Source organism: Peromyscus leucopus, chromosome 11 (genome assembly GCF_004664715.2).
Source record: "Peromyscus leucopus breed LL Stock chromosome 11, UCI_PerLeu_2.1, whole genome shotgun sequence".
Lineage (NCBI taxonomy): Eukaryota > Metazoa > Chordata > Mammalia > Rodentia > Cricetidae > Peromyscus > Peromyscus leucopus.
In genome coordinates this window covers 20,935,127-20,959,941 of record NC_051072.1, presented here as the reverse complement: position 1 = coordinate 20,959,941, position 24,815 = coordinate 20,935,127, and the positions used below count along the sequence as shown (strand labels likewise).

At 44.5% G+C, this 24,815-nt stretch overlaps 1 protein-coding gene across 4 annotated transcripts in view; it reads right to left on the bottom strand.

Annotated features, from left to right (window-relative positions):
• Positions 1-9,512, bottom strand: part of Npr3 (natriuretic peptide receptor 3) — a 70,302-nt gene extending 60,790 nt beyond the window's left edge. For 2 of the 4 annotated variants that reach the window (XM_028884420.2, XM_028884421.2), the window contains exon 1: positions 7,013-7,797. In XM_028884420.2, the coding sequence (XP_028740253.1) occupies positions 7,013-7,766 (754 nt within the window). In that variant the 5' untranslated portion in view covers positions 7,767-7,797. Of the gene's footprint in view, positions 1-5,905; positions 6,068-7,012; positions 7,798-8,777 lie in introns of those variants that run through there. The other 2 variants (XM_028884423.2, XM_028884422.2) reach the window with 2 other exon arrangements.
• Between the last annotated feature and the right edge of the window lie 15,303 nt (positions 9,513-24,815).

Here is a 24,815-nt window from a genome sequence, read left to right as displayed (position 1 = left end):
CTGTCCAGTCGATCTGCTGGTGTTGGGCTCGCAGGCCCCATGACCAGGAGAACCGTATCTGCCTCTTACACAGAGTGTGAGGAGACCCACAGAAGCCTAGGTGCTTGCAAATGGCCTTATCAGGATGCATGCCAGCCCTCTGAGATGTGTGTGCTCTTTGTAAAAGTAGGGGTGCTAAAAGACATAAAACAGATTGCAGGCTGTGCCCGAACAGCCTTGACACTCTGCACAGAGGCCTGGACTCCTGCTGATATACACCATTCACTGTACACACCAGCTCAGAGTGTCAGGCTATGGCTGACATTTTTAACCGCAGACAGCCTTCATGCACAGGGCACCAGCACTTTAGAAAACATGCTTTCGAGACAATGCCTAACTCCTGAAGTCCATAACACTGACAGTAGGTGTTGTTTCTTTTGGAAATATAATTATACATTTGGGATTTTAGAAAAATCCCGTGATGTCTCAATAAAGAAGCTCTCAAAGAAACTCCTAATTACTAACTTGGGCCCTCATTTTAGATCAAGCCCCTTCCATGGGAAAAATCATAGGCAGGGTATCTCGTAAAATAGCCAACAAGAGGCTACTGCTGAGCAAGTTCGAAGAGCATGGACTCTGAGAGTGGGCATCTCCAGAGCGACCCATGAAGCTCTGATTGACTGTCTACTAAGGAGCCCTTATCAACTTGCATCAGTTGTCTAGAGTTGAGTGTCTCTCAGTAGCCACTTGTAGAAACTGATTCTGCTGGTATGTTGGGCACACAGCCTGCATGATATTTATAAATAGATTGTCAGAACTGTGGGTTGCTTACGTCCTATGGAGAGCCAGAAAGATCATGAACACACTTGTGTCAATATCTCCTGTACTCAGGCATGCTAACTGGGGAGCCAAATTATAAGTAGTGGGATGCTACAGAGGGGGCAATATGAATCAGAGAAGCCGGTGAGGTGGTTCAAGTATCCAAAGGCACCGGATGTGGACCCTAAGCATCCTTTTGAGAGCTATATCTGCCCTAGGATAGAACAGACTGTACCCTGAGGTCAAAGAACTAGCATCTGCATGTCTCTCAAGGGCTTTCATGTGTCCCCTCACTAGTCCCAGCAAGAGAGAAAGTAGTGAATTATCTTATTGGTGAGTCTGGAAGAGTAGGAGAGGTATGCCGGGCTCTTTCTTCTCTTTTGAGGTATCTCCACTTGTACACAGCACACTTGGTAGGCTACAGTTGACATGTGGGTAAAGGGTTGCTCCTGGAAGAGGACTTTCAAGTAAGTGACACTCTCTATGGTGTGTGGCTGTCCCTACCTACAGTGGATGGTGAGGAGACCTCTTTGGCAGCATTTTTAAATGCATGCTTTCCAACTAGTTTAAAGGAACAATAAAAAGGGCATTTCCCACGTTCTCCACCTGAATCTTACACTCATGTTCCTGTAGGTCTATACTCATACACAGGAGACGGGAGCTACTGCCTGGAGGCAGAGCAGAGTTATCTAGGCCCAAGGATATTTCCTTGGGATCCTAAATAAAGATATTCAGATATCCATAATTTGATTTTAAAGTTGAAATGTTACTTCCTTGGGCCTAGATAATGACTATAGAGATAGAAATATTTAATCACACTGAAAGTGTGATCACAGAAATGAAAAGTAAAATTAGCTCAGTGGTTAAGAGCACTTATTGTTGCAAAGGACTCAGGTTTGATTCCCAGCACCCACATGGAGGCTCATCACCACCTCGGGCACCAAGGCACCAGGCACACGTGTGATATACAACATACAGGCGTGCAAAACATTCATGCACATAAAATAATACAAAAATAAATCTAAACATTTTAAATGGGATAGTAATTTCGAGAGCAGCCCAAAGAAATCCGCCAAACAAAAAGGCATTTTTTTTTTCATTAAGGGGGCAAAAAGTAGGAAAGAAGAAATGTAGAGAATCAGTCAGATGGTCTGACATCAAGCTAACAATACATAGTAAAGATGAAGGAAATAAAATTATCAAAGAAATCATTTAAGAAGTTGTCTTAGAATTAACAGACATGAGTTTCTGAGGACATGGGGCCTACCAAGACATAAGCAAAACACTGGCAGCAATGTGTGCCGTGGTGAAGTGCTAGGCTACAGAGGGCAAAAAGAAGAGTCTAACATTTTCTGGGTGGGGGAGGAATAATAAACACTAAGTCCAGAATCTAAACCAATTCAAACTAACAGCAGTTTCAGACTCTAGAAGACAAAGGAGTAATGATAGCAAATTTTGAGGGGGAGGGATTACCTATAGCATGGAATTTTTGTGCAGTTTTACAATTATGTATAAAGGCAACATAAATACATTTTCAGTCGTGAAACATTTCAAAATGTATCTCTCATCCATCCTTTGTCAGAAAGCTCCTGGAAGGATGTGGTCCACCAAAACAAGGCAGGGAACAGGCTCAAAAATGAGAGGTCAGAGTGATGATAGGTACAGGATGCCAAGAAAATGACTAAGCTGAAGCAGCTCAGGAGCCTGGAATAGAGAATTTACAGATGATTCAAGCAGTCAGTCCACAGGAGACGGAACCAAAAAAAAAAAAAGGCCTTTTTTAAATAACTCCAACTGGATCAACCGTGAACAGCTTTTAGAAGGTAATGTAAATATCAATACCGACTGCAGAGCTAAGCAAAAATGGCTGGCATGACTGTATTAGAGGGATGGACCGAGGGAAACACTTGCATGTGTAGTTAGTGCGTAGTAGGTGTTAGTGGAGAACTCAACCATTCTCCACCGGCATTCCAAGAGATAAAACCTAAAACTGTAAAAAAAAAAAAAAAAAAAAAAAATAAATAAATAAAACCAAAAGTAGCATATTATTTGGAGTTCTAAAGGCAAATTGCTATAGAGCATCCACAAGAGTCAGAAACGATGGTAAGTCTGAAACAGGGAGTAAGTGATAAGGAATTTATTTCCAGCTAAGACGTGTCATTTTTGATCTTATAGAGATGTAAGATCAGATACCTAACTTGGATAAGAATAAAAATCTGATTTCTTTCTAAAGCAGTTTTTCCTGTTTCTACACTACATAGCAAGGGATGTTGTTTACAAAATACAGACCACGCCCTTATTTCTGCTGTTGACAAAGCTCTATCCACTCCCAAGGCTCTTGTAGTTTCTACACTGTGGACTGTAGCACTTTCTATCCTGGTACCGTGTGCTAGGTAGATTTATGATGGGTTCTTTGCTTAAAAATTCTGCTGACAAATTATTTGGTCATTTACACCAGACTACTAAAACTAAGTTGTTCCTGTATTCTTTAAATATTTCTATCTCTATAGTCATTATGTAGGCCCAAGGAAGTAACATAGCAATCACTAAAAGAATAAAACTAGTTTTCACACAAAATCATTTGTGTGTAGATCACTTCTAGTTCTGTATCTTGGAAAACACATAAACAAAACAACTATGACCTTCTACTGCTTGAAAAATGCATCTCTCTGTCCTTTTGATGGCAAATGTATCATTTCATCTGACATATCGAGGTCAGTAGCCAGCTATACAAGTGAATCCAGTAATAAGTAAAACACATCTGTCTGTTGTTTTTCTTTGTTTGTACTTTGGGATAGCAGGGTACATTCTATAGCCCAGGTTGACTTTGAACTCACAATTCTTTTGACTTAGCTTCTTGAATGCTGGGATTACAGACATGTGCCACCACACCCATCTAAGTGTGTGTGTGTGTGTGTGTGTGTGTGTGTGTGTGTGTGTGTGTGTATTTCTGCCACAGACATCTATTTCCTAAAGTGTTTTTAGAATATCCTTAGTACCTGAAATAGAAGAATCCTGAGCATTTTAAAAAGCTAGCAAGACATCACCACCTGCCTAAGGAATCATCTTGACCAGTTTTCGTTGGAATTTCTGGGGAAAAAATAATGATGTCTCCTTTACACGCAAATTTTTATCTGGAACTAAACACAGAAACTTTATAAAAAAGACTTGGATATTTAAAATTTTACTATCCAGTGTTCTCTGCCACACACCCCCCCACACCATGTATATAAAAATTGGTCACCATCTTGTGATAAATACAATACACGGCCAAACGACCCCTTATGAAATCTCATCTCCTGCTCCCTAAGTTCTCAAGGCCACCTGAAGCTAGCTAGCTCTTGATAAATTCTCTGTTGCCCTCATGCCTAGGAGTTGAGAATGACTCTGGGCCATCTCCTTAGCCACTAGTATAAATGCATGCTGTAAGATCCCACTGGTGTTTTAATAAATCACACACGCTCAGGTATATGTATTTTAAATATATTAAACTTTTTAAAGTTTTTCAATTACTGACTTAGATGGTAAACCCTAGGAGATAAGAATTACTTGGATTGAGAGAGAGAAAGAGTATGGTTGGTTGGTTGGTTGGTTGGTTGGTTGGTTGGTTGGTTGGTTGGTTGGTTTTTAGTTTTCCTTTCTAAAGGGCATCATGTAGCCACAAGAAAATTTAGTTACATTATTACTGAGATGGCCACAGGTCACTTTTTACCAGTAAAGATACTCAGATATCCATAATTTGATTTTAATGTTGAAATATTCTTTCCAAAAAGAGGAGGTGGGGAGGGCTCCTAAGGACAGAAGCTCCTCTGTGGCAGGATGCTATGTCACATTTTTACATCTGGGTAAACACAACCCAGACCTCAATATCAGTTGGAAAAATCCCAAGTTCTCATCCAGCTCCTTGTTTCGCAGAAGAAACACATTCCAAATTCAACGCCTTGCAAGGCAGAGAAGCTGCATCCAGAGATGTGTGCTTCTTGGCCTAGCATGCTTCCCAGGATATGGCTTCCCCTTCTAGGTGAAGGTGATTATTATATATAAAACAACACCCCCTACAAGGAAGCCACACATTTCCTTCGTGGGTCTGGCATTGTTTCAGGGCATTCTGGTGGCTTAGCTCATTAAACCCTCCCAGAATCCCCAAGATGTGGCTGTTACAGAAGCCTGCTTTACCTGAACGTCTGGGGTACACTTTAACAGCCCAAGATCCTGGCAGCTATCAAGTGGCTGAGCCACAAACTCTACTTAGAGCATACACTAAACCCCTAGTGAACACCTTGACTGCCCGTGGTGAAGTAAAGATTCAGAGCTACAGGAAGCACCCTGAGAGCTTACAACTTTCTCTACAAAAGAGTAGGAAATTGAGAGGAGGGTAAGGGGGAACTATTTTTATTTAGATTTTGGAAAATCTGCCATATCACTGCTAGGGCAGGTTTTAGGGAAAGAATCATACGATCATAACCTTGCCACACCTGTCTAGCAAACTTTGGCCACTAAACTGAAGGGGAAATAAAAGCGAAGAGGTCTGAGTATATCCACCAAGCTTGGTGTGTTTAAAAATAATAACATGGGCAGCATGCAGGCTGGAGTCCTTTTAAACCAGGACACAGCAGTCCCTGAGCCCGCCATCACACTATGGCCCTCCCAGCACCAAGGCAGCTCTGGGGCCACACAGCAAGGACAGACAGATCTGCCAGGCCTCCCATCGCAGGCCACCGTGCCAAGGTCACCACCTCACTGGGGTCAACGAGGCCATGACAGGGTTTGCAGACCTCGGATCTAGCCAGGAGGAGGACACACCCCCATGCCCAGCCTGGCCCAGGGAGTCTCCAGGCTCTGGAAACCCAGAACTGAAGGAGCACCAGTACTGTAAGAGGTTGCAGTAACCTGAGGACTGAGAATGGGAGAAAAGTTGATGTGCTTTCTCGCCCAGTAGGGGCAAATCTGCCACCATGGGACAGAACTCGCCTTTTACATAACCAGTGCCCTGCCTGAGCACCTAACCATGATTCTGCGCAGACAGCCTGGAGTTCTATATGGTCAAACTTGTCCGGGAGAGGGGCCGCTGTGGCGCCACTCTTGAAGCTTTCTCTGCCCACCTCACCTGTTCTGAGTCTCCAAGCTTCATGCTAAGCTGTCCCACAACAGGCAGACCCAGCTTCCCTGGCGTCCAAACTGCGGACAAGCCGGATGCCTAGCTGGCTCGGGTCCCCCTAGGTCTCACCCGGACAGCACCCCGGAGCATCGGAAGCTTTGCAGGGAAGGGAGGAGGGGGGAATACCACGGACATTCCGGGCGCCTGCGCACCAAAGGAAAACACAGGCGGGATTTCCCCCAATGTTGTGAACCCCACCCGGGACACCCCAACTCACTGCCCTGTGCGTGGATTTCGGGTCCTTCAGCTGTCTACACTACGGACACGCAACCTCCAGTCCTAAGCTCTCTGTCTAGTTTAGCTATTGTTCCAAGCCCTCAGCTACTCCGGAGAGAAAAGCCCGGGAAGGGGACCCGTGGGAAGGAGGCTCAGCACCGGATCCTGCTGCCGCGCGCTCGGGCCAAGCCCAGTTCTGCGCTCTTTCCGAGTCTGCGAAGCCCAACGCACCCAGGGGAAGTGAGTGTCGCCTGCGTCCAGACACAGCGACGCACTTTGGTGGAAACCACAGAAGCTTGTTTATATGAGACTAGAAGGGGCATGGAAGAGTAACACAAAGAGCCTTTAAAGGAGACCTGGGGTCTGTGGAAAGAGCAGCCAGGGAAGCCAGGAGACCCCCAGGTAGTCAGAAAGCTGCGCGCCCTGCCGGGCGTCGCCCTATCAGGGGGCGCGCGACAGCCATGGACAAGGGTGACAAATTCCTGGACGGCTTGGGACCCCGGAGCTGTCGAAGAGGGGGAAATCCTTGGTGTTTGACAACACCTGTCATACTTGGGACTGCGCTAGCAGTAGGCTCAAACGTTCCCTCTAATGGCCAGGTCCACCTCCCCAAGACTCGCTAGGCACACCCCTTCCACCGCGACGGACTATCCTCAACCCGCCCCTGGGTCAGGCAGCTCACACCTGAACAAGTCCCCGCGCGCACCCTCCTCGGGCCCTCGGGGTTTCGGGGCAGAGTGAGATCGGCAAAAGGCTGAGTTGATGGGGTTTGGGGGGTGGGGGGAAGCCACCGAGAACCGCTGGGTCGGAGCCAAGGGCCCAGGTCGCGCTCCTGCTCACCTCGCTCACTGCTCTGGATGTAGCGCACAATGTCGTCCAGGTCCAAGTCTTTGGTCTCGTCGAAATTGTAGGCGGACGTGTGCAAACCCTCCTCCTGGAAAACCTCGTGGACCCCCTCGAGGGTGAAGTAGCAATTCCTCTCGAGTTTGTCATCGCTGTAGACCAGGGCAGCGCGGCTCCAGTGGTGGTGGCGGAACAGGGCCAGCATCATCTCGCCCATCTTGGCGTAGGCAGGCGCCACGCGCGTGAGGTGCGAGTACTCGGTGTCCTTGTGCTGGAAGCCGGCGGCCAGCGCTCCCGCAGACAGCATCGGCAGGTCCCAGTGCGACGCCAGCCGGGCCACCGGCGCTGCCGCGTACTCGCACACCGGCCCCAGGATGAGGTCCGGCTTGGCGCCGCGCGCCGCCGCCACGCGGTCCACCAGGCTGAAGAGCGCGCGGTTGCCGCAGTCCGAGTCCTCGTAGGCCACCTGGAAGCGAGTGCCCGGAGGCAGCAGCCTCCTCCCGGTGCCGTTGCCCTCCACGCTCCGCAGAGCGTACTCGATGGCCGGCTTCACCCGGGCCAGCGAGAACAAGTACGAATCGTCCCGGGGCAACAGCACAAGCACCTCGATCTTTTGAGCCGCCAGCGCCTCTCTCTCCCGGCGCCCGCTGCCTGGCCCCAGGTCCCTACCGCCACCGGCCGCACCGCCAGCCAGCAGCGCCCGGGCCAGCAGCACGCACGCCGAGAAAGTGAGCAGCAGCACGGACCGCATCGTGTGGCCAGCAAGCCCTCGCCTTGGCCGCCCGCTCGCCCTCTGCCCCCCGCCCACCCTGCCTCTTTCCTCCCTACTCTTCTTGCCTCTCTGTCCCTGCGCCCCCTTGGGCGCTCCGGAAAAAAAAAAAAAAAATACAGAATACCCCCTTGAGTAACGCGCCAAAAGAGAGAGGAAGAGTCCTCTGCAGTGTCCCTGGGTTTTCAAATTTAAAAAAAAAAAAAAAAGCAAAGAAAGAAAGAAAAAGAAAAGAAAAAAAAGAAAAGTTCACCGAATGTAAACCTGTGCGTCTGTAATATACATATAGACTTATTATAAATATATATTCTCCCTCCCTTTGCTCATAGGCTATTTGGCTTTAGAGGTGGCTTCTTATTTGGGCGTTGCTAAGGTTGCGTTTGAAGGCGTTATTTGTAAAAGAAAAAATAAAAGTTAGACTTGTCCAGGTGCTTGTAATTGACGGTGCACCTCCTTCGCGTTTGATCCCATTGATTCGCGCGGGTTCCTGGATCCATAGCCGGTGTTTAAATAGCGTGGCAGCGGCGGAGCGCGTTACCACACATGGCGCGCCGAGGCCGGGCTTGTCTCTGCAGCGGGTGGGGTGGGTGGGGGTGGGGAGGGGTGGGGGCTGGGCTGGGGGAGCCTCTCATTAACATTCTTACATCAGGGCTCCTCCCCGCACCCCTGGCCTACTCGCGCTTGCCGGGTCCCTAAGCCCCACTCCTTGCCGGTGCTCTCAGCTTTGGCTCAAAGCCGCAGCCGCCCACGTCTACACCCGCGGGAGCCCTCGCGGCGCGGCGCGACTCTAAGGTCCCCGCCTCTCGCCGGCTCTGCTCTCTCTAGCCTCTGGCTTTAAAAAAAAAAAAAAATGTATAAATGTTTGAAAGGAAAGAAATGCGCGCGCACACATGCACAAACACACAGGCATACACACGCGCTGCAAAAACGGGAGAGGGGGGTTCCAAATTGGTGGCTTCGGTGCCAAATTCCATAGGTCTCACTCGCTCTCACCTCTTTTCTTGCTCCGGCCTCGTTCTGTTTGGATGCACCCAGTCCTGTCCCACACCTGACCTTACAGGTCCCCGGAGCAAGGTCGGGGAGCAAGGAACACGGTCCCAGTGCAGGAAGATTCATTTGCCGACCTGGTATGCCCATCTGGCCTGGGCGGTTTCCGCACCCGTCTTTCCCCCACCCGGCGTGGGTCCTCTCCCTCCGGGCTGCTGGGGCACGCTAAAATCTCAGCGACCGCAGCCGTCGCCGTGTTTCAGGGCACAGACCCTCTCCAGGGAGGGTCACCAAGACCAGAAAAGCGAAACTTGTTGCTTCCAATGGTGGGTAAATGATTCCATTCCAGGAAGTGTCACAGACCTTAAAAAGCACCCCCCCTCCCCCCAAGTTTCTATTTGCTAAATCCGGTAACTAAAAGGGACTGTCGTCCCCCACCCTCAAAAAAAATCTTCCCCAGAGAATCCCTAAGTACCGAACAGCAGTCTGCTCCAACCCCAGTGCTGGGAGATCCAGCCGCTTCTGTTCCAGGATGCCCAGAAAGGTCCTGCCTGGGAGACCCAATCTTCCCACTGGTCACAACTACCACAGCGATGCAGACCGAATAGAAAACGCTTGTGGCGATGTCCCAGACCAGAGGCGCGGCGCGCAGGACCGCGCAGCTGCGCAGGTCCAAAAGGACGTGCACCCTCTTTTCGTGGTCACGCAGCCAAGACATTTGCGGTGGGAACAGGCTGGGTTGCACGAGGTAGTTCTGACACTAAAGTCCCGCAGACTAAAGTTAATGTAAAATGTTTTTAAAAGTTCTTCATTTAGCTGGGCGTCGGTGTGTGCAAGCATTCTGTTAGGCTAAAACGTACGCCCTCTTTCGGCAGAAACTTGCTAGAGATTCTTCACCCGCTGCCCCGGGTGCTTTTTTTTTTTTTTTTAATTCCAAGACACCACACACACACACACACACACACACACACACACACACACACACTCACACACACACACACGTTCCCGAAGTGTCTTTGCTCTCATCTGTGACTATGAAATGGCAAACTGAGGTGTCTGGGGACATGGCAACTCCGGGCATCAGCACTTCCGACCTCCAACGCCCTTTCTAGCAGTAAAAATGTAATTCCGGGTAACTTTGCGTACCCGGAGCCATTAAGATTTTAGTTCTGCACTATGCTCCCTAAACCTTCGCTGTTAAGTAGGAGTTTCTAAATCCTGAGTGAGCTTTTGTTTATTTAATTAGAGCTGCTAACAAGTACTAAAAGAGGCTTCTATATAAAATTTAATTCTGAAGAGTTATCCACGCACAGTGGAAGCTGACATTTAGCGCTTTACAGCAATTAAATCCTTCCTGAACTCTTGGGAGAGCAAACATTTGTTTATAGGCTCATAGTTATTTAAGAAAAAAAAAAAGACAACAGTTAAATCCTGGATTCCAAGGGTCTTAGTGGATTCCAACTGGTTGCCAGGAGACATGAGGGACGGAGGTTTCCTATTACCACCCGGTATGCCCTGTGTCTGGAGAACACCAGCCAACAGTGATATGATTCTGCAGGGTACGGTGTGGGCTCGCTAGAAGAGTCTGGGATTTCAGTGGCACCCTGTGTGAGTGCCTCTCACATCTCAGGCGCTGCCCAGCCTCGCCCTTGGGTCAACAGCAGGGCAGTGCGATTACGTTATGGCTAGGGCCATAGCCTCCCTGTGGCCTTTGGGTAGGAGCGCTCAGCTTCCAACTTGTTACTAAAGAGCACAGACAAGAGGAAGCTGTGGATCCGCCCAGAAACAGCGGGGAGGGGGTCACAATGTTGCTGGCCTTGTGTTCAACACATCCTTGCAGATTCCAGAAGAACAGAAGCTGGGATTTGAAAATAATAAATAAATACAAAGTCTTCAAACGCAAACAAGCACGAGATTATAAACAGTGAGACAAGCCTATGGGTTTAAGAAAGGAGGGTTTATTTGCTTCAGAGAGTTCTTTAGGCACCGGCGGGAACTAACATGTGTGACTATCAGGTAGTTCTGCCTTCTGAGGCCAGAAAAGACAGCTCTGCTTCTATAGTTGAAGAACCGTGGCTCAAAGGGTGTACAAGGTATGTTTAAATGCCTCTTTGTCCCCTGAGGATTATTTTTTGGTAACCAAGCTGATTCCCACTGTAAGTGGCATTCTTTGTATCATCACACTTATAGCCGGACCTGGTGACCCAGGGCCTGAAACTCCAGCTACTCGGGAGGTATCAAATCCAAAGGCTGCCTGGGCCACACAGTGATTCAAGATCAACCTGTGCGATTTAATTTTATAAGATCCTGTCACCAAATAAAAGATTAAAAAAGAAGAGAGAGCCAGGCAGTGATAGCGCAAGCCTTTAATCCCAGCACTCGGGAGGCAGAGCCAGAACTCTGTGAGTTCCAGGCCAGCCTGGTCTCCAAAGCGAGTTCCAGGAAAGGCGCAAAGCTACACAGAGAAACCCTGTCTCAAAAAACCAAAAATAAAAAAAAGAAGAAGAAGAAGAAGAAGAGAGAAAGAAAGAGAGCCGGGGGAGAAGGAGAGAGAGAGAGACAGCAGGGGATATGGAATTTGCCTGAGATAAGTTCAGTGCCTAGTAACACACAGTCACACATACACACATACTCATACACACATGCTCACTCATACACTCACACACATACACATACATATACCCACTTGTGTAAAAATAAGTTTTCAGGCTTTCCAGAAGAGTAAAACTGAAAATAACACCACTTGATAATATAACTTTTATAATATTTTAATCATAATTATAAACAAAACAAGAAAGGAAGGAAAGAGAGAGAGAAAGGAAGGAAGAAAGAAAAGGGAAAAACAGAAATTGCCTTGAATTCAGGTTTGAAGTATTGCTCTTTGGGGGGAGGGGACCATGTTTTTTACATTCAGAATTCAATTATCAACTTCAATTGTCAAAGAAAACAAAGGGATAAGATTAGCCAGTCGAAAGCCTAAACACATTATTGTTAAATATGATATTACAGACACTCATAGGCTTTTCTAGAATTCAGAGATGTTTTCATCAATATCCAGGCTCTATTGTGTTTCTAGTTCTATGGAGTGAAGTTCGTGTCCACATGTTTATTCGCTGTCTCCAGCAAAGACTGCCACGTGGAGACGTTGCCATGATATTTTGAAACGCAGTAAAAATATCTGGGGCATTTTCTTTACAATCCCCCTGCCTCAGAACCCTGGCTAACACCTGTAAAGTGAGGGTCCTTGCAGACTGTCCAGCCGATCCGAAGTCACACTAGATAACACCACAGTGAAGCCTTAACGCACAAGAACTCACCTCCTGGAGACAGAATTGTTGAAAACACACTTCCCCCTAGAGGCAGGAAAGCTGAAAGGGCATGGCACACAACCCAAGAAGCTTTCTGTGGTTTAATGAGAACTGAGATTTTCATGTTTTAACCCACAGCTGGTGTTTTAGAGGAAGCTATTCAAGAAATGAGAAAGAAATCAGTGAACACAAAAAAACTTAAATTAAAATTTTGCCTCTGGGTCTCAGCTTTCCTTAGGGGGACTCTATTAACTTGACCCTTTCTATTACACAAATCTGTGATTTTTTTTTTGCCAATATTACAAATAATAGTATGTATTTTACTTAAATTTATGACTCAATTTAATTAGAAGCTATAATTAAATGTGGCTTCAGGGGCTTCTCTTGAAAGGACAGAGCTTTCCATGTATTACAACATTGTTTTCATTTCTCTGAAGATGTTCTGAGGCTCAATGACAGTAGAAAGATTTCTGAAACCCATATCGCCCATCTGTGACTTGGCCCGAGGATTGACATAAAATATGCAAACAATATAGTGTTGTTAATTTAAAGACAACTTGTCTAACGTAGTAAAAACAAGTATATGGGCCAGGGAGACGTGTGTAAGGGTACCTGCCACCAAGCCTGATGACCTGAATTCAATACCCTTGGACACACATAGTGGAAGGAGACAATAGTCTCTCATAAGTAGCCCTGTGATCTCCACAAACGTCCCATGACACACAACACACACACACACACACACACACACACACACACACACACAAAATGTATTTTTTTTCTGTGGGGGGGGGTGTTCGAGACAGGGTTTCTCTGTAGCTTTGGAGCCTGTCCTGGACTAGCTCTGTAGACCAGGCTAGCCTCAAACTCACAGAGATCCACCACCCGGCTCACAATATGTAAATATAAAAAAAAAAAACTGGAAAGTATGTTTGCTTTAAATTCTTACATAGCAATACTGACTATATTTGGTTGGGGCTTTGGTTTGTTTTGTTTTTTTTTTTTTTTTCCTTTTAGCTGTATATTGTGTTCTTTGGAAAAGAATCTGAGAAAGTGCATAAATATATAAAATGGAATTTTAGGCATATACATATCCTCCTCTCTTGGGTTTTGCTATCTAAGGGCCTTCTTCTCCTTAAGCCTTTAGAGTTGGTCCTGGTCCTCAGAGATATTTGCTCTTTCATCTGAGTTCCACAGCATTCCTCAGGTCTGTGATCACACTAAGTTGTATTGCTATCTACTGATTTATTTATTTAGGTATAGGTTGGGATTCAGTCTCCAGGGTAGTTAGTGTACTATGGGAAGAGCATGCACTTAGAAACCTCACAAACAGACCTGAACGTTGTCATCCAACAAATTAAACCTTTAGTTCTCTCATTTGGTTGTTTGCTTGTTTGCTCATTTCTTGAGACAGGATCTCATGCAACCCAGGCTGACCTCGAATTCTCTATGTAGCAAAAGATGACCTTGAATTCCTGATTCTCCGGCTTCTGTCTACCAAGATCTGGAATCATATATATGCACTACTACACACAGCAATTTTCTTGCTTTTAAAATGTAGATATTATTCTGATTTTGTATAAGTAAGATCGAGGGAAAGGAGAAACTAAATCTTGATGTACACTTAGAAATTATTAAACTGTCATTCTTGTTATGAATTTATTTTAATGCCTTAATTAGTGATTGTGGAAGGATGAAGAAATCAGTTCAGAACGCTAAAATATCTAGCCTATGTGTAACATCTAAAATAACCTACTGCTACAAATGACTAATTTATAATGGATGGAACTGTTTGGCAATATCACTTTGATATTCCCAACCCAGATACTTCCTGGTAAGCTTGAGAAGAGCTTTGTTCAATATCCTTTCTATAGGAGCTCGTTTGCTCCTCCGCCATACAACTTCCTGTAACTGATACAACACTCCTCAGAAATTCAAAGAACTAGAGAAAACAGGGACTAACCGAGAAACAATGAACATGGAGGAGACAAAAAGTACAAGGCCCAGGATTTTCAGGATGGGAAAGAGTTCAGGAAGCAAACTGCATGAGATGCAAACAAGACTGTATTGGGAGGATTTACTTCATACATCATAGACATTGCCATAAATAATGACAGATCTCAGTGGAAAAAGACGCTTGCTACTAAGCCTGACAACCTGATTCCAATGCCCAGTATACACAAGATGGAGGGAGAGAAATAACTCCCACAAGTTGTCCACTGACCTACACACCTGCCAAGACATTCCTGTGCACACATGCACATAAGTACACACACACACACACACACACACACACACACACACACACACACAAATAAAATAAATTAATGTATTTAAATTTTTAAGTAACAATAATGAGAAAAGATTAGAATGTATCTCAATGTACTAAATGCCCAAACTATAAAAATTTAGGGCATCAAACATTTTGCTCTTGTTCAATGAAAGATACACCTTTCAAACATCTAAAGGATGTAAAAAAAAAATGTCAATATGCATGGTGTAAATTTCATATGGATCCACCCCTAGGTGAAGATCTATAAACAATTAATGGCTTCTCAGAGAAGGAGACTCAGTCTTCTCCAGAGATGAGATCCCGGATAGGTGACCTAATCTCAAGTGGTCAACCCAAAACAGATATATATATATACAAGTAATACTGAATAAACCTGCTGAATAAAGTGTGTGTGTGTGTGTGTGTGTGTGTGTGTGTGTGTGTGTGTAATAATAATTAAAGAAGATAAGGTCAATAATTTAAGAAGTGGGAGGGGACATGGGTGGAGTTGGATGGGTATTGGAATTGATGTAAATACAATACTCATGTATGAAAATTCTCCAAAAAAATTGATTTAAAAAATAAAGACGTGTATGAACCACAACAATTACCAGCACAGTACAATAACCCCAAGGATGAAATAGTGGCACTCACATCTTGGCAGCAACCAACAGCTTTCTAGTTGGACTTAAGGCCCACCCACTTAGCAAGAATAAAATCATGTCTGATAATGGAAGCTTAGCCAACTACCCAAGGCTAGAGAACTCAGAACTTGGAAGAGAACCTACAATCACCACTTTACTGAGCCAGCATAATCTTTAACTACATTTTAAATATTTATCCTTATTCCCACAGACAATTGAAATCCTCACCCCTCATCAAAGAAACTTCTATTTGGAACAGATGGAGAACATCACAGAAAACCACAGCCCATTAAAATGCAAAGAACCCTGGACAAAGAACTCTAGATAACTCAAGAATGCTGAGAGCAGGAGAAACAGTCTTTCCCAGGGAAAATTCCTCCAACTTGCTAGCCTATACCAAGTAACCGGCCCTGGAACAATTTGCATACATACAAGTAACATTATACAGACTGAGTGGAGGATGTGTGTGTGTGTGTGTGTGTGTGTGTGTGTGTGTGTGTGTGTGTGTGTGTAAAAATGGCTGAAGAAAAAGAGGCCATGAATTTGAGAGAGAGCAAGGGGGAGAGATGGGAGAGGTTGGAAGAAGAAAAGCAAAGAGAAGAAATGATATAATTATACTACAATTTCAAAAAATAAAGAAATCATTCTTAAAAAATAAATAATGAATGTCAAAAACGTTAGCATTCTACAGCTTTACTCTATTATTCCAGATATCTTTTCTTTTGTTTAGAGATATAATTTGACCCGTTATATTTAAACCTGTGCTATAGGCAGACATGTCACAACAGTCAAATACCCTAGGGTTCAGATTACCAGTATCAGGACAAAAATTTACCTGAGTTTCAAAAGTACCGTATAAAAATCATTTTTCTGATACTATTGTATCATAATATTAAACATTTTATACTCAAAACTAACCAGAATTAAGCCAATAAAATATAAACTCCATAGGGATAGGAATCCTTGCCCCACTCAAGAACAATTTTGAGCCACTTAAATTTCCATTTTAACGATGATAAGTCTGAAGAAGGAAAATGCTGTGGGATAATGCTTTTGTACACTGGTTTAATAAAACGCTGATTGGCCAGTAGCCAGGACAGGAAACATAGGCAGGATAAGCAGACAAGGAGAATTCTGGGAAGAGGAAGGCTGAGTCAGGAGTCGCCAGCCTGCTGTCCAGGGAGCAGCATGTATGACACACAGGTAAAGCCACAGAACATGTGTGGCAACATATAGATTAATAGGAATGGGCTGAAGTTAAGTGTAAGAGCTAGTCAGTAGGAAGCCTGAGCTCATGGCCAAGCAGTTTTAATTAATATAAGCCTCTGTGTGTTTACTTGAGGGACACAAATGGGAGAGATTTGTCTGTACCACCAGCTGGGCAGGACACAGAAAAACTTTCAGCTACAGGTAAAGACAACTACACAGAAGATTTTGGAAAGAAACGATGAAGCAATTAAAGAAAAGATAATTTGGAGAGAATTAGCTCATATAACACAAATTACATAGAATCCCCAAATCATAGTTTTCAACGGTGCCCTGTTGGATTTCAGACAGTGCAAATGACATAAGAGGTCAAAGATCCTAAATGTCAGCTTCAAGTGGTTTTAGTGCATTGAGCTACCAGCACCTCATCATTCAGATTTAGTTCTTGATCCCTCTTCACTAATGAGAAAAGTTAGTCAGCATATTTTTTCATCTATGCACTTTTATCATGCTCTGACCAGGAATTAAGGATGATATGGAAAATATCTGTTACTATAATGTGTAAACATTCTCAGATTTTTTTATTTCTTTCCAGCAAGTCCATTCCACTCGGGATTAAAACATGGATAGCTGATACACGAAACTAAAATAGAAGAGAATGCCATGAGGAAAACATCAGGAAAATTCTTGACATTTGCCCTCTCATATTTTTGGTAATCATGTTGTGACATCGAATTTCACCCTCGAGTTAGTGGAGAGGATTGCTTCACCCAGTTGTCACGCTTTCTGTTCCATTGAACATGAATCCTGTTGCTTTGCACACTATTAGTTATCTTGAAATCTGACATGTAAATGATCCTCTGCTTGGGAAGTTACTCAGGATCAAGTGAATGCAAGTGTACAAATTACCTCCAATGGCAAATAGTTCACCAACCATTCATGCCCTCGAGAACTCTTTGGGGTTCTTCTTGAATTTCAGCTACAAACTTTTTAATCAATCACAACCCCAATTACCAGCATACTCTATTTCCACAGTTCAAGGTTCATTCCTTATTTTGACTTCTTTCCTTCATTGCTCTAAATTCTCTTCATATCCCTCCCCCTTTTAAATATGCTTAATATGTGTTACAAATAAATCAATATTCTTGAGAGGGTGTGCTTCTTGTGCATGCATCATTCAGATGTGGAAATTATACTGTAGTACTTCTTATTTTCACACTAATGTTCAATGTAAAATCTACATCTTTTACAAAATACATAATATTCTACCACAGGTTATTCATACATTCTCCAGCAGCTGACACCTGCAGTAATTTTAGGCTACCAGAAACTGCCCTGATGAAGACTTCTTTGAACTCCTTTATGGACTTATAGAAACATTTTTCTGGAACAAAGGTGTACCACCACATCACCACTGCTACCACCACCACCATCACCACCACCACTACCATAACCGTCACCATCATCACCACCACCACCACCATCACCACCACTACACCATCATCACCACCACTACCATCACCATGACCATCATCATCACCACCACCACCATCATCACCACCACCACCACCACCACCACCATCCCACCACCATCACCCACCACCACCACCATCACCACCACCACCATCACCACCACCACCACCATCATCATCATCACCATCACCACTACCACCACCACCCCCGTGCTCCACTTACCGTCTCTTGTCTCTCTCCCACTCCTGCAAATCCCCTTTTTTGCCAACTTATCCCCCTTCTATTTTCATGTCTTTTTTTGGGGGGGGGGTCGATGAGCCTGTGAGTTTTATTAGGGTTGATTACAGAAGTAAAGTAGAGATTATTTACCAGAGAGCATGGGCACCTTACCGGTAGCTACACCACTAAAAAGAAAGATCTCTTACTCCCCCTGCCTAGTGTTAACTGCCTATAAATCCTCGGGGAAGGATGGAGTCTCAAAGCCTCTCCCAACTCTATGACTGGGTGTTGAAGGGCCTAATCTTGTACAGGTCATCACAGCCACTGTGAAGTCAAGAGCGCAAAGGCCGCTTGACACAGAAGACAGAACTGCACAACAGTCTACTCCATCCTTTGGCTCTTTGCATTGTTTCCATCTTTTTTTCCAAATATTCCCTGGGCCTTGAAGAGACAAGATGGATGCCTCACTTGTGGCTGAGTATTCAACCGCCATTTATTCTTAGGGCCAGATGTGGGTCTCAGCAGTTACGTCTGCCAACTGGAAAAGGAAACTTCTCTTACCAAAACTGACAATCCCATCCATCTACTAGGATTAGCATAATTGTTTAGAAGGCAATTTGATGGACGCAACATGTCCATTTAACAAAGCAACAGCTGTAGCCTCCTCACTAGGCTCTATGACCTCATCGACTTTTAACCAGGTTTATGGTCCTAAATATGAACTCCCTCCTGGTGAGTAGGCCATAGTTCCAATCAGAAAGTGGCTGCTTGCTTTGGGGACATCTGTTTTTATTTTGCTGAGCATAGACAGATTACTCTGAAGACAGGCACATCAGTTGGCACATCCCAAGCTCTACATGACCATTTGCTACATGTTGAATTCAGGGTCTCTCTGATTTGAGGGTGTCCCCGGTATCAAAGATAAGGAAGGAATCATTCTCCTGAGATCCTTCCGAACTCCAGCGTCTGTATTCTGAAAAGAGACTTTGTGTAAGCACCACATACTAACTGACTGACTACACCACTGAAGCTTCAATGAAAGGAGAATCTGATCCTGAGTCCTGGCCCTGACCTTTAATTGTTTTGAATTAGGTCAACTTCCTCTTTCTGTTCAAAAACTGGAGCCAAAGGAATTCCATACAGTAATTAAATAATTGATTGCCCTAAGTAGTTACAAAGGAAAAAAAAATGAAGAAATGAATGATGAGTGACCCAAACCAAAGGCTGACTGTTGAGTACAATGGTCCCTCTGTGCCCACAGTGAAGGGTCCTGGGACTTCTCAAACGCCATAGAGAGTGATTTAATGCTGTCATCTGACCCACACATCTATACACTTTAAATCATCCCCTGATTACCTGTAGCATATGAAAATGTAAACGCTGTGCAAATAGTGTTGTGATGCAATGTTTAGGAGATAATGACAAGGAAAAAGCATGTGCACGTTCAACCTGGATGCAGTATTTTCCTGCGTACATTTATCTATCGTTGGCTGAACCCACAGGTACAGAAGCAGCGGTAGAAAGTGGCAGCTGTCTGTATTTCAAACCACAGTTTGTACTCAGGCATCTATATGACTAGCCCATAACCTAGTCCAAACCATAACTTCTCTGAGCAATAGCCAAGGTGTCTCCATTTTCTTTTTATGCATAACAAACCGCCTCAACATTTAGCGTCTTAAAACAGCAATAATCAATTATATCTATTTACATGACTTCAGCAGAGAAGTTGAGCGGTCCATTTCTTCTGGAGTCTCCTCTAAGATTGCTGAAGGTGGCTGAAGTCAAAGAGAGCCTCATTGAACTGCCTGGAAGCTGCTAGGAGAAGCAACTGCACAGTTCCAGCTCTCAGCCAGGCAGCTGCTCCATCCGGTTACCCTGGGTTTCTTACAGAGTGGTGCCGCCACTCAGCAAGGCCACTTAGGGGGCACAAGTGCTTCTCAAGCCTCTGGCATGACACTAGCTAATGTCTCATTGGCCACAACACATCACATGACCCAAAGTAGAAAGGTGTTAGCAACAAGATGCCGTGGAGAACACTAACATAACAGTATACCATGGAGGACAGTTCCACGGCCCCCTGCACTGAATGGCCAGTTCCACTGTGATAGTAAATCTTATTAACTTGATATGACCTAGAATTACCATGGAAATAGGCCTCTGGGTGTGTCTGTCAAGCGTTATCTATATTAGGTTAATCACTGTAGGAAGATCAATCCTAAATGTAGTTGACACCATTCCATGGGCTGGGGTCCCAACTGCATGTAAAAGAGAGAGCTAGCTTAGTACCAGCATCCTTCACTCTCTTCTTTCCAACTGTGGACACCGTGGGACTAGCCACTGCCTCCTCCAGCCCCCATACATCTCCTGCTATGGTTGACTGTACTCCCCATGGAACTGTAAGTCAGAATAAACTCTTCCTTCATTCCTTGAGTCGCTTTTGTCGGTATTTTGTCACAACAGAACAAGTAATTAATCAACCTACAGAAAGTCACCAGTGATACTGCCTGAGTGCTAAGCCAATAACTGAAAACAGCTGTGACTATCCCAGACAAACACTTGGCCTTCCTATTTCGAGACAACACATAGTATAAAGAGGAGCCACCAAGGTAGTGGTTTCTAAGGTGATGTAGCCACATAGCTACTGGCAAAAAAAAAAAAAAAACTCAAAACACAAAGACAATGGGTGTTTTAGGTTGAACCAGAGTTTTAGAGCTGGAGACATCTACTGAGGAAGGCGTCTATAGACACAGTCAGAGATATTAGAAATGGCTAGTTGTACATTCAGTCAATACTTGTTCTCCCCTTTATACTTGCTGAACAGAATCCCACTTTTCCTTTTTTTAATTAATTAAAAACAGTCACATCATTTCCCCCTTTCCCTTCCATTCCTCCATTTCCTCCCATGTGCCCTCCTTCTGACACTTCCCCATGCTCCCCCTTACTCCCTCTCAAATTCATAGCTTCTTTTCCTTTGATGATTATTGCTAGATATATATGAACACATAAGTACATGAACACAACCTGCTGAGTCTGTTTGGTATTACTTATATCCATATGATTTCAAGACTCACCACGTAGTATTAAATAACCAATTAGGAGCCTCATCCCTGGCAAAGAGTAATTTTCCCTCTCTCTGTATTGAATAACCAATTAGGGGGCTCATCCTTGGCAAAGACTAATTTTTCCTCTCTGAGTATTGAATAACCAATTAGGGGGCTCATCCCAGAAAAAGGCTAATATTCTCTCTCTCTCTCTCTCTCTCTCTCTCTCTCTCTCTCTCTCTCTCTCTCTCTTTCTCTCTCTCTCTCAGCAGTCAATAATTGCTTATAGTTTATTGTGTAGGGTAGGGCTAGGACACCATGAGATTCCCACCTTCTATGCTGGTGACATCATTGTTCAGGTCTTATTTAGGCAGCCATATTGTTACTATATCATGTATGTAGTTTCCTTGTCATTTCTAGGAGACAATCTCACTTTTTCAGGGCAACAATATACTCTGCTTACAAACTTTACTGGCATGCCCCCTTGATACTAAATATGACTAATCAAATGAAGTGAACATTGTTCAGGAAATGCCTACAGTCGCTAAGGCCTTTTGGCCCCTTCTTCTTCTTCTTCTTCTTCTTCTTCTTCTTCTTCTTCTTCTTCTTCTTCTTCTTCTTCTTCTTCTTCTTCTTCATTCCTGGAATGTGTATGTGATAGCTGGAACCATAGCAGTCATATTATATCCTGAAATTACCTTGGGGATTTTGCCCTGTGGTGGCTGAAGTTACATGTTAAGTTTAAATTACTATGCTTAAGAGATCTACAAAACAAAAATACCTATAATCACCTGACCGAGGACAGATGAATTCCTAGAATGCTGGGGGCTGCTGTTAATGTAAGATAACAAACCCAAGTTTTCACTTCTATAAACAAGTTTGATTGCCCCAATGGCACAGGAGGTGCTTGATCATACATAGGCAGGAGGTGTGTAGGCAGGAAGTACGTCAAGATGTGTGCTTGCCTTTGATTGGACAAAGTCAGGAAGTATATAGCCTTGTGAGTTTTGCCTTTATAAGGCCCTGACAGATGAAATTCAGTGCTGTACCCCGGGGGTCCTGGACCTGACCAGTATTTAATAAAATTTGATTCAAATTTGGCTCAAAAATCATGGTCGTGGTCTTATTCTCACCTGATAGGAATAACGGGCCCTCTGCTAGGGGTCATATAGAAGAAAAACCAGTGTTTTGATCCTCTATTGATTGATCTATAGTCTTCTTTACAAGGATGGATAAATTCATAGATTTTTATGCTATTCTTTGAGTTGGAAGCCAACACATCGGATCCTAACCCTGACTGATGGGACGCCTGAAGATGGATGTTACTTGTATTATATAAACTGGGTTGTCCGTGGCTTCCTGAAACTTGGTGTTTATTTTCTTTTGTTCTTTCTTGTTACATAGAAATGTCTTTTGAAACTCTGCAATTGTTTCACTGTACCCAGGGAGTGCAAGGGGAGAGGACTTTGCCTATACAAAGAGTGTAGCTTGTCAAGGGGTCAGTCTTGTGGTGGGAATAACAAAATGAGAAGACACATGAGGGAGCATAATTAAGACCACAAAGTGGACTCTTCTTTTCACTTGAATGCATTGCGGGGCAAACATTGGACATCTGAATTACTAGAAGTAAACGCTCTTTATGGACTCCAGGGAATCATCAGATAAGCCTTGAGCTATTCTACAAACTATGGACAAAGCCTGAAATGAGAAAGCACAGAAACTAGGGAACAAAACATACTCCAAATACGGTTGTTAGCATAGCACTGAGCTTTGTATCGGTGTGGTATGTCAGTTGGACGCTGAAGAATGGAACTCATTAGGAGAAAAGGTTCATGTTGGGAAGCCATGAGAAGTTTGTTCGTGTAGAAGAGCAGAAAGAAGATAGAGAAGGCATGTGTAGTGTTTTGGAGCTTGACGCCCCCTGGAATTACAGAGCAGAGCCTGACAATTTCTGAGCAAAAGGATAGAATGAGGAAACTAATGAATTTTAAATATCAGCCTGATAGTAGAGTGTTTATAGCTAACGGAGTCTAACCATATGGAAAATCTTGCTTTTTCTAATATTCCAAATATGAAATAATATTTTCCCAGATGGACTAAAGTGGTGGCAACAGCAATGGTGAACAAGAGAGGAACACTAAAGAAAGAAGTCCTGGGGGCTGGAGAGATGGCTCAGAGGTTAAGAGCACTGACTGCTCTTCCAGAGGTCCTGAGTTCAATTCCCAGCATCCACATGGTGGCTCACAACCATCTGTAATAACCTCTTCTGGCCTGCAGTCATACACGCTGTATACATAATAAATAAATCTGAGAGAGAGAGAGAGAGAGAGAGAGAGAGAGAGAGAGAGAGAGAGAGAGAGAGAGAACATCCCTATGACAGGATGACAATGGAAAGGAGAATGGACATCAATGACTTCAAACTACTAAGTAATTTTTCACTCTGCTGTAACTATTTGGAATTTTTTTTAAAGGAAGAACTAAAAAGATACCATGGAAGTTGTTGCCAAATCCAAGTGTTTACATCAGGTACCACAACACATATCTGAAAGTTATTTTAAATGAAAGAGATTTAACCTTAAAAATCCCTGTCACCCACGTCTGACACCGTTTTATTGGTGTAGAAGCTGTTCTATGGAACAAACCAAGAGTAGTTAAAATGGTAAGCCCTACTAAGTTAACTGGGCTCTCTTGAATTGGTTCCCAAGGTGAGAAAGGTGGGAACCCTGTTGAAAAATTAGCAAAGTCCAGGGATGGGTTAATAGCAATGTTGACAATCTCATAGTTTCGGACCACAGTCAGATGGGATTTGAGTAGTCAGAAAGCTGGATCCACCAGTGCTCCCTGGATTATTCTTGGAACTATTCTAAAACTGAAAGGTGGGGAATTGTATAGATGGGAGTTGGTTGGTTGATTGGTTAGCTCAGTTTTAGATTTTTGGATTTTTGTTTTTATGAGATAGGGCCTCCCCAATGAAGTCTTGTCTGTCCTGAACTCATTGTGTAAACCAAGCTGGTCTTGAATTCACCACAACCAGCCTTTAAAGATCACAGGCCTTGGAGTCAATCAGATCTCACAAGGTTAGTCATGGTAGTTGAATACACACCTGAAAGTACCTTTGTGGCTTTCTTCATAAGCCAACAACTCCAATATAGTCATGTGAACATCGGAATACTAGAAACTGAGGAACATTCTACAAAATACTGGATCGGTATTTTGACCAGTCAGTCGGATAATAAGCATAATGTTTTTCCTAAGCCTTAAAAACAACAAAAAGGGAAGCCTGAAGCGCTGGCGCGTCGTCAGACCGCGGGCTCCGGGGGTCTCTGCTGCCCAGCGCCGCCCCATGCTGACCGCATCTGTCCGCAGGGGATTTCGTGTACCAATTCAAGCCCTACGGCTACTCCATCAACAGGACGCAGCACATGCAGCTGGTGACCAGATACTTCTACAACCAGGAGGAGTTTGTGCGCTACGACAGCAACGTGGGCAAGCACCGCGTGGTGACCGAGCTGGGGCAGTCGTGGGCTAAAGTACTGGAACAGCCTGGAGGACTTCCTGGAGCAGACGCGGGCCACAGTGGACATAGTGTGCAGACACAACTTCGAGGAGACGGAGGCCCCCACCTCCCTGCGGCGGCTCGAGCAGCCCAAGGTAACCATCTCCCTGTCCAGGACAGAGGTCATCAACCACCACAACCTGCTGGTCTGCTCGGTGACAGATTTCTACCCAGGCCAGATCAAAATGCGCTGGTTCCGGAATGGCCAGGTCGTGTCCACGGAGCTTATTAAGAACAGGGACTGGACCTTCCAGGTCCTGGTCATGCTGGAGATGACCCCTCAGCGAGGAGACATCTACACCTGCCATGTGGAACATCCTAGCCT